This window comes from Pteropus vampyrus, unplaced genomic scaffold, assembly GCF_000151845.1.
Source record: "Pteropus vampyrus isolate Shadow unplaced genomic scaffold, Pvam_2.0 Scaffold98, whole genome shotgun sequence".
In the NCBI taxonomy this organism is placed as follows: Eukaryota; Metazoa; Chordata; class Mammalia; order Chiroptera; family Pteropodidae; genus Pteropus; species Pteropus vampyrus.
The window spans coordinates 3,851,220-3,861,562 of record NW_011888879.1 but is presented as its reverse complement, the minus strand read 5'-3'; the positions used below and the strand labels follow the sequence as shown (position 1 = coordinate 3,861,562).

General features: G+C 33.3%; 1 protein-coding gene across 1 annotated transcript in view; it reads right to left on the bottom strand.

The window, feature by feature from the left end:
* TPR (translocated promoter region, nuclear basket protein) overlaps positions 1 to 10,343 on the bottom strand; it is a 60,740-nt gene that overhangs the window by 12,216 nt on the left and 38,181 nt on the right. Inside the window, exons 38-41 of the mRNA XM_023533190.1 lie at positions 8,877 to 8,960; positions 6,728 to 6,925; positions 5,753 to 5,884; positions 5,452 to 5,542 (exon numbers count right to left, since the gene is read on the bottom strand). Of these exons, the coding sequence (XP_023388958.1) occupies positions 5,452 to 5,542; positions 5,753 to 5,884; positions 6,728 to 6,925; positions 8,877 to 8,960 (505 nt within the window). The remainder of the gene's footprint in view (positions 1 to 5,451; positions 5,543 to 5,752; positions 5,885 to 6,727; positions 6,926 to 8,876; positions 8,961 to 10,343) is intronic.

Sequence of the window (10,343 nt, the reverse complement as noted above, 5' to 3'; positions counted from 1 at the left end):
AAGCCTTCTACATTTCGAATTCAGCTGGGGGCCTCTGTCTGAGAGTAGAATCAGGATTATTAGACCCCACCCATTTGTTTTTTTGTTTTCAGTGGACCATGTTAAGTGTGTTTGTCATGTCTATACCTCTGTGTCTCTGCGAGCTGATGGGCTTGATTTGGAAGTAAAGTAACATAGGCATGTACAACCAGAAACTCCCTTCCTTTCCATTTCGGCTTCTCTCTTGGAACAGGGCAATTTGTTTTGCATTGGTTTGGGGTATCTTATTAGAGAAGAGAATAATTATAGGACTTTTACTCCATTTGTGAACCAGCTCATTTACATTCATTTCTTGGGTGACTTGAATTTAAAATTTGTAGCTTATCTAGTTTATCTGAAGTTTGGTTAGGAGAGTACTCAATTTATTTCTTTGTGTGCTGTGTATTGATCTTGCTTTGTGTATACTTTATTTATTGGCTTGGAAATAAAAAGTAAAATGGCACCTGAGGCTTCTTCTTCCCCAGCTCCAATCTTTGTCTCTAGACATGTGGTAGCTGCCATCTTGTGTTCAGACTCTATCCCAGTATCCCAGTGCCGTTTTCCTCTGAGAAAATCTGCCACCTTAAATTCAGGCATTCTGAATGCACTTGTTATACCTTCTGAGCTTTCCAACTTTATTGTGTACGCTTGCTTTCCATTTTCTGTTGTTTGTGTTTGTTGACAAGCCCACCTTAAGGGGCACCCTTAAAGGAAGACCTCAGACCTCTCAGAGACCATGGAATGTATTCTGATTACAAATTTTAAAACAGCTTTAAAGGAATTCTTACAGATGTAAAGCTTTGGTATATGAGCAAAACCCTAATTTAGTCCATTTGCCAGAAACATAATTTGGATCTAGTTTTACTTCTGAGTTTTGCATTGTATCTGGGACGCAAAAGCTATCATTTTAAAATGAAAGATGTAAGACCTGTTTATGTTTACCTGTGTGTTTATGTACATCTATGTGTAGATATAGTATAGTATAGTTCTAAATATAGTATAATTCCACCACTGAATGGTATTGCTAACTTGTAATATTAAACTGGCTAAACAAAGAAGCGCTTTATATGAGAATTCTCAAAAATATAACAGAGTTGTATGATCTTTAATATTTGATATGAAAGCTGGTTTTAAGTTTGATTTGGTTTGGTTAAATAGGCATTTCTTTAGAATCATCAGCATTAAGTAATACCTTTATTCTACCTGGGTTTATTAGTCAAATAAGTTCGTGTTATGTCTACTGCAAAGTTTGTCAGCAAGAAAAATAACTTGGTATGACAAAATTTTTATACGTAATCTAAACTTAATTGTTAGGAGCAAATAAAATAAATGTAAGCAGAATACAAAGTTTATTTTAGGTTAACTGGCAATAACTGTACTTAAAATAACTTTGTAAATCTCTTTGATAACTTGGAACTTTAAAGTTTGTTAGCTAAATTAAATGATGGATATTCATTGATTAGCTAAGTCATTATCTGAGAAAATTTTGTGTTCCAGCTTACTAAGATTAAAATAAATTTAATCAAATATCAAAAGTAAGTTGACACAAAATTAGAGTTAGGATTTCTCTTTCTTCTAAAAAGGATATAGGTCTATTGATAGCATGTGAAAGTTTTCTGCCTAGAAAGCAAAGATTCTGTGTTTTATCAAAATAATTTTGTTTTACATTGTCTTAATCAGGTACTTGATTATTTAAGAAAATGAAATCTCCTAAACAGTAAGAGCTAAGTTTCGCTAACAATTGTGTAAACATCTACATTTTTCTTTAAATGGATAACTAAGTATAACTTTGCAATGTCTTATGATCCTAGTCAAATATCCAAACCTTTGATATATTCTGCAAACTTCCCAAAATTTAAATTATGAGTCTTGACCTGGGAATAACTGAGGTATTCCTGAAGGGACCCTGGAATCTCAAAAGATTTGTTTTCTCTCTCTAAAAAAGAGAAATATTAAGTAATTAGGCTTATACTGGTGTGTTGAAATTACATGGGGAGCACTATCCAATAAAAAATAACATTGAGCCTTCTTTATGTTGTATTCATATGTTATGAATGTTCCAGAAATATATGTGAAATCGCTGGAAATCTGAGATATCCTGACGTAAGATGTCTGCCATCAAAATTGAGGGACACACTAAAATGATGAAATCTGAGTATCCAATTGTGGTACCTGTGGGTGAAATCCATTGTTTTTGCAAAAATGACCCCTTCATTGCCAGACTTTTGCCATCCTGATGTTCTTGTAAAATGGCAACAGTCTGTTGCTGAATCAGAGAAATTAAGATGGGCAAACAATGACTAAATTAAATGGACAGTGGAGGCTGTGGGAAACCCAAGATGGCTGCTTGGTTAACCTGACTCCCTGACATTTTTTTGGTTTTTACATTCCTTTATCCACCATGGTACATTTAAGCTGGACTTCATTCAACTGCCACTTAGTTTGAGTTATCAGTACGTTCTTGTTTTTGCCTGTATGTTTTCTGGATGAGCTGAAGATTTCCCTTGCCACAGGACTCTTGTTCTCGCAATGGCAAAGAAACTGGTAGAAAATGTGTTTCCCACTTGGGTTATATCTTCCACAATCTCTAGTGACTGGGGCACCCACTTCACTGAGCAAATCATACGAACCTTGATGAATAACCTCGCCATCATTGGGCAAGTTCTAGAGAGCTAATGGAAAAACTGGATTCAAGCAGAACAAGTTTAATTACACGAGACTGAAGAAACTGGTAAAATGGTTACACTTTTTATAACTTTTTGTTTGCTGATGACTTTTTAATCGTTTGTTTTCCAAATAAAAGCAAACATATTTACCTATGAGTTAGCAATTTGGTAGATTATACCTCTGTAAGTAGAACCGAAACATTTATTTTTCTCTCCCCAAATGATCTCTCCAGAATCTAGAAACTTTTAATGAGTATTTGTATTTTCATGGCAATGTAATTATTTGCATAAGTTAAAACAGAATCTGTTCTCTTTATAACAGAATTGGAAACTAATTTTATTACCGAGGCTTTGGAATGCCATGTTTGAGAGAGACATGCACACACTCAGATACGACCAGATAGCTTTGAGGAGTTAAGATTGATTTCGGAGGCCAAAAAATCCCCTTTGGAAAACAACCTGGTACCTTGTTTACATGGTTCACAGTAGTCTTTCCAGGTGAGGAACGAAGGTTGCTTCCTGGGAGTTGCAAAGAAAGAAACTCAGGATATGCTAGGGACCTCAAACAGAGAGGAATTTACCCAATTTACCCTATAGGTATTGCAGGAGAAGTCTGATGGCTTGTATGTGGCTTGGCTTCTTAGCCTTGAAAGACTATTTAAAGTTCAACATGAAGATTTCTTAGGAAAATTCCAGCAAAGCAGATTTAAAAATGCCTATATGGTTAATTACTAATCTTGTTGGATTTATTTATACAATCAGTCCAAGTTTACTGAAACCAGACTTATTTTGCAGGTGAATTAGTTTTAATTTGTCTACCTTCGATAAAAATGGAGGTGATTTTGGAGAGAAAATTTTGTTTCAATAGGAACTATAATATACCTTTGTGGAAATTAGATTCTAGTGCTGTCTATTGTCTCAGAGTTTTGTTTTGTTTTCCGCTTGGAAACTAGACTGAATACTGAATTCTTCCAGTGACTTGGAATTGTTGAGAACTAAAACTACCCTTCCTTTTCCTGACCTTGCCACTCATCATGGTTTGGGTCCTGGGAGATATAATAACAAAAGTTACTCTTTATCTTTTATCTCATATTAGGGTACAGGTATCCAGGCCTGCTGCTACCTCTATTGTTGCTGTGGTCTCTGCTTGTAAATTGAACACCCAGAATGCTCCATCAAAAATTCAGGTACCATTGCAGAAAAGGTAGGCTAAGAGCCACATAAGAGGGGCACAATGGCCAGCTAATCCTTGCTCTTAATTGAACCTGGACCCAATTGCCCTATTTCCCTCATGAACAACAAAATGGGAGGATTTTTAATTGTAGAACTAACTCAAAATGGTCTTATCCTGTTTAATGAGATATTGAATTGCTTTTTAGAGGCAACAGATCAAAACCATAAGCCATGCAGACAAAGCATGCGCAGAGAACTCTGACCTCCAGCTACACCGAGAACCAAAGCTGAGCCACCCCACCCCCATGGAACCAAAGGACCAGGACAGAACACTGGAACTTGAACACCAGAACACTTTCAGAAGTCAAGGGTCCATTGTCTAGGAAGATCTGGTATTGACGCCCCTTTACATAAATGGCCAAGTTCCAAGGTCTCCCAATTAAAACTTGCCCCACCAGCACTGCTGCCCATGTTTCTCCTAGCCCCTTAAAAACTCAACCTAGTCCAGTGGGCAAGATGGATCTGAGGCACCATTACATCTACCATCTTCTCAGCAGGCACCTTCTCAATCAATAAAACCTTTCCTCACTCCAAATGCTGACCTTTTGAGTTTTTGCCTTTCAAAGAGTTGCACACATGCTCTTTAGCTTTGGTAACAATGAGGCAAAAAATTTCCCTCTATATCCCAACTAAAGATGTTTCTTAAATCTACAAAATGTTACATAAAATGTAAATCGTTACCCAAAATATCATTAATCTCTCCTTACCTTATCTCCCTTAAAAAGCAATACTGTTCTTCATTATGTGGTTTTATAGTCATTATTTTCTCTTAAAAAATTTAAAAGTTGAAAAGACTGCCTGTCCTTACTTTCTTAATTCCAATGAGCATATAAACCTCGTACTTTAAAACAGACAGGCCTATATGGAAACTCATACCCTATTTTTTCATTAGTCTAAGTATATATGTTTTTACTGTATTACTATTAACAACTTTAGCTTAGTATCATCTATAAAACCAGAATATTACACCAAATGATCACTAATTCTTTAAAACACATTTTAAAACAGTTGTAAAATATAATTATTTTCTATGAATTTCATTATCCTTTGCTGCCTACATTTCCTCCAGGACTCATCCTTTCAAAGATTTAATAAAAAGCATGCTATATATTGGTCAAAAAGTCTTTTATTCATTGGATAAGCAGACAACATTGCAAAGCTTCAATACCCACAAATCTTGAAACCCGTAGCTGGATTAGACTGACCTCTTCTGGTTGGGAAGTCCCTGATTTAACTTTCCCACTTAATATGAACAGCAGCAACACATGACATTTATAATCCTTTATGGATTTCAACATGTTTAATCTTACAGTAGAGTCCAATGAGGTAGAAAAGACAGTGTAATGACTGCGCTTTACAGATATAAATATAGTAGACTTCATGAGAGAATAGTATGACAAAGCTAGAACAAGGGCCAATCTTTTGCTTGCTAATTTACTATCAAGTTTTACTACCTATGTGATAATTAAATGCAATCCTAGTTTAGAAAAATATCTCCAGACTTGTTCAATGAAAAAGAGACTAAAAATCTCACCACTGTTTTGAGAATCAGCAGCTCTCTGATTACTTTCACCTCCACCCATACTTTCTTCTGTTTCTGTCCCTGGATCTGTCCCATCACCACCCTAAAAACAAAATATAAATACTAAGTGCAAATAAGTCAAATATAATTATCTTAAAAAATAATCAAACTAAACCACAGTAAAAACAAACCCAAAGGTATAAAAACGTTGGAATATTCTAAGAATATAGGCCTTTCTATACCCTTGGAGAACATTAAGTTTTCCAAGTAAGCTTGTAAAAAAAACCAGATGGCCAAAATTCTAGACAGTTACCTCAGCATCATCAGCTTCATATCCATCATTGCCATCTGCACTACCGGTGCCTTCATTGCTATCATCGCCCTCATCTCCCATCCCTGTGTCATCTTCATCATCATCATCATCTTCCTCATCTTCTTCATAATCCTAGTAAAAAAATCCCCAAGTAGAAATAAAGATCCAGGATATGGCATACATGTTCTGCACATCTTGATACCATGCTTAGAAATTTATGTGGCACACCACTGACCAGGATATAAGAGTTGTCCTGAAAGTTGTTATGGGATTAGTTCAGTGGCAGCAAATATCAGAACTTTAAAGTTTATTAGAATTAGTACAATAATAACTGATTCTGAAATCTAATTGTTTGCATGAGATCAGTTCAAAGATTAAACCTCCTAGGTGTCCACAAATTGTCAAGTGGTCCACTTTAACTCTAAATTTAAAATGTGATGTTGAAGAATGATGAAATTACACTATGAGCTTTTAAAAGGCACTGTCTGATTAACAAAAGAATCAAAAATGAAAAGTTGTCAATACAGGATTAACTCCCAAAATAAGACACAGTTTCACTTAAAAGATGCTTCAATTTTTATGATACCTCAATTTCTTTTGAAAACAACTATGGGGCTCCATGAGGAAAAAATCTTAGTTTTGTCTATTACTTCCTGAAACCATAGAGTTTATAATTAAATCCACAGTAACTTAACTGATAAGATTTAAGATTAATTTTAATTAATCTAACAAATTTAACAATTCCTAAAGGGCCGGCAATCATTTAAAAAACAAACTAGGTCTTTCTATCACCTGTTCCAGTCGATTTCAGTATAAAATAATAATTTAGGAGATAATCAGGATAAAAAAAAGCAAAATAATTTATTCAAACTGACAGGAAATCAGAATTTATTGGTCGATGCATTAGTAGTTCCAAGGATTTCAGCATTTCATCTAGCAGTTTAAAAACAATTGATGATCTCAAACCAAATTTACCTCATGTTCTCCATCATTTTCATCATCATCTTCTTCTTCGTCATCACTGTCAATTACGATGACATCATCTCCTTTGCCCTGACCATCTTGAGATGAAGTTGTTTGCTGATCTGATTGAAGGGCTCCAAGGTCTATTTGCAACGGTTGAGAGTTTTCTTGAGTGTCTTCCATTGGAGTATAATCTTCCTGGGTGACTCCCTTTATAAATTAAAAAGAAAAAAAATTATAAAAAGGCAAATATACCTAAATCTATCAGTAACATGCTGCAGATCTAACTAAGTAAAGACAAGAATACTCACAAATTACTAGCATTTTATTTTTTAAAATTGTTTTCAAAAGGAGAATTAAAAAAAAATAAACTAAAGAAGATAAATCTTGGGGTTTCTTTAGTCTTCCAATAGAACTATTGTTATAAATCTCATCGGGTAATAAATACTCCAATAAAAATGAAAGAGAAGTATATACATATATATGTGTAAAAACTACCACTGTGATATTGCAGATCAGTATTGCCCAATAGAATTACATGAACCATAATATGACTCACACATGTAATTTAAAATTTTCTAGTAGGTAGAGACAAGACACAGGTAAAATCAATTTTAATAATATACTTAAGAGACCCAAAACATTATTTCAACATATAATCAATGTAAAGATTATTAACCAGATAGTCAACATTTTAAAATTTGTAGTAAGTCTTCAAAATCCAATATGTATTTTACACTTATAGCATATTTCAAATACTCAACAGCCGATGTGGTTAGTTGACAGTGGAGTTATAGACCAAAGACAGAAAAAAAAAAAATATCCATGGGCTTCTAACATATTATTTTAAAAAAAAGTCTTTCTCTCCAAACCAGAAATAGCCTGGAAAATATACTAAACTATTACTGTTGTCTTTTTACAAAGCCACCTCTACCCACAAAAAAAATGACTATCCTAAGCTTTCAAACTACGTTAAGATATCAGACATAAAAATAATTCTTTGCTTAATCTATCTCCTCACAATTCCATTTGTTAGCTACTCGAATAAACTGTAACTTTAAATTTACTTTTGATATTATTAAAAAATTAAATGTCTACCTTTTAGTTAATCAGTAATATCTTTTTTTTTTGAAAGGTGTTTTATTTTTATTCCATCTTTAAATATCAATAGAGTTTATATTATAGTGGTACCCAGAAACTTAATCATTCTAAATATATTCATATTTGTGTAGCTTGCAGGTGATGCATGGATAGCCTTGTAGAAATCTACTTTAGTTAAGCAGTTAATACAGATGAGGAACCACTAAAATGAGAGCAATTATTCACTGAAATGCCCAAGTGGTATGCAGACATTAAAAAAGCAGATGGTTAGAAAATAACATCAACCAATTCTTATACTAAAATTAAGGGATGATCATTAATAAATTTAATTTTTATATTATAGATACTAGATGTCTTAACCATTAAAGATAACATTTTGCATTAAAATACAATCTTTCGTAATTCAGTGAAGAAAAAAAGTGATTTGTCTTTTTTGCATACCTATTAAACAGCCAATGGACCTTAAAGCAAATTACTTTTTAAATTTTTTAAAATTATTTTTTAAAAAATTTATTAAAATATACCTAATATACATTATTATATTAGTTTCAGGTGTACACCATAGTTATTTGATATTTATTTATCTAAAGAGGTGATCACCATGACAAGTCCAGCAGCCAGCGGACACGGTACACTATCACATTATTGACAATATAAGTGCATATAGCGTATAAATGCAATTCCTTGCACAGAGTATTTTAATTCAGTAAGGAAAGCGATAGAGGGAAAGCAACAGACCACCAAATTGGGCACTGCAGGTTCACTCAACACTCAGCAAGCACTCGTCCTTCCAAATAATTAAGACTGGATAATCTTTACTCATGACAACCGTTAGCATGGAAAACCTGCGCTAAGAAGCAAAAAATTTCTTTACTATAAAGTTTAGAAGGCATTATACTAATTAGGAGTAAAACAAAGCAGAAAATTGCACAGTTAATTCTAATAACAGTTCATTAAATATAAAAACAGCCAATTAAAAAAGTCCAAATGATTAAATTTGTCAAAGCTAATTTCATTCATTAAAAGAAACAATTTGTTACTTTAAATATGTTTTACTTACTTCTCCAATGGAATCTTGAGAATCTTGGTTGTATACCTGAGTCTCTACCTCTCCATCGGTACTTTCTTCTGCCATAACTTCTTCCTGAATTATGACATACAGTGTGTTTAATATTTCAGTTCACTAGATAAAGCATTCAGCTAGCTCTCCCAATAAAATAAAACTCAAATCTGTAATTTTAGGGAGCTGTACATCAGAAATGTTCATTTATATTTACAAAACATAATCACATTCTTTAGTATATACAAAATAAGGCTACTTAGCAGTAATCAAATATAAGCTAATGAAATTAATTTAGTAGTCTCAATGTTTGCTAGTAAAACAATCCATTACAATTTATCCTCAATGAAAGAAAATAAAGGAATATAATTTTGGATAATCTGAGAAAAAGATGGCAGGTAACAGTTTAAAATGTCCATGAAAATATATAATTCCTTATTTTTTGAATTAAATAAAAACAACTAGAAGGGAATTTGATTTATGTTTTGTAACTGTTTTTAAGTTGAAATGGGAACTAATTTAATTAAAGATATGCAAAGGTTATAAAACACTGTCAGCAACAGTACCTGTGTTGTCAGTGGAAACTTTGTAGTAAGTTAACAAGAGAGAATTTTCTGGATTTTGGCCCTAAAGGTTCATTCACCTAATAATACTGTAACTGAAAAAAAAATCTTAGCTCTATTGATAGAAGTAAAAATAAACAGAAGAACCTCTACACACCTCAGTTCCTACAGGTGTAACGCTTTTCAATTTCTTTGGAAGAGGCATTTCCACGGTATCATCAGAGACCTGGTCTGACGCTTCTATGGTGCTATCCTCTTCCTCTTCACGTGTACGCTTTGGCAAAGAACTTGGGGTAGCTGAAACTTTGAAATTACATAATTTAAATCTTGAATTACAGCGCTATGATAAACTCAATTTAGACAAAGTTATTTTTAAAAACAATTTAGTCATTTTACTAAAGAAAGACACAATAAACACTTACTTGGACAGATTGACCCAATTTATTCCATTTGCTGATCTATGTGCAAAGAGCAAATTACACTCTGAACGAACCACCGACCTAACCTTTGTAAGCCGATCAGCCTTTACAGCAATTCACCTGACTCACTGCCACTGTGCTGATACATAATTGCTATTCACAAAGTATACAGAGGGCCTTCTGTATTTTTTAAAACCCAGGCCTTCCTGGATAAAAAAAATTTACTTCTGTGTTTAGATTTGGAAATCCTTATTTGGTCTTTTCTTAGATATCTTTTCATTTTTAGGACCTGTATTAAGTCACACATAGATTTTACGAGTTGTATCACCTTTAAAATCAGTCAAAAAAAACTGGAGAAGAAAAAATTAAATGACAAAAACAAGTGATCTGAAATAGAATTCAGTAGTAAACATAAAATTAAATATTAGGAATACATTTATCCATTTTAATGCCTGGCAGAAAACAAGTATGTACAAAGAATACTT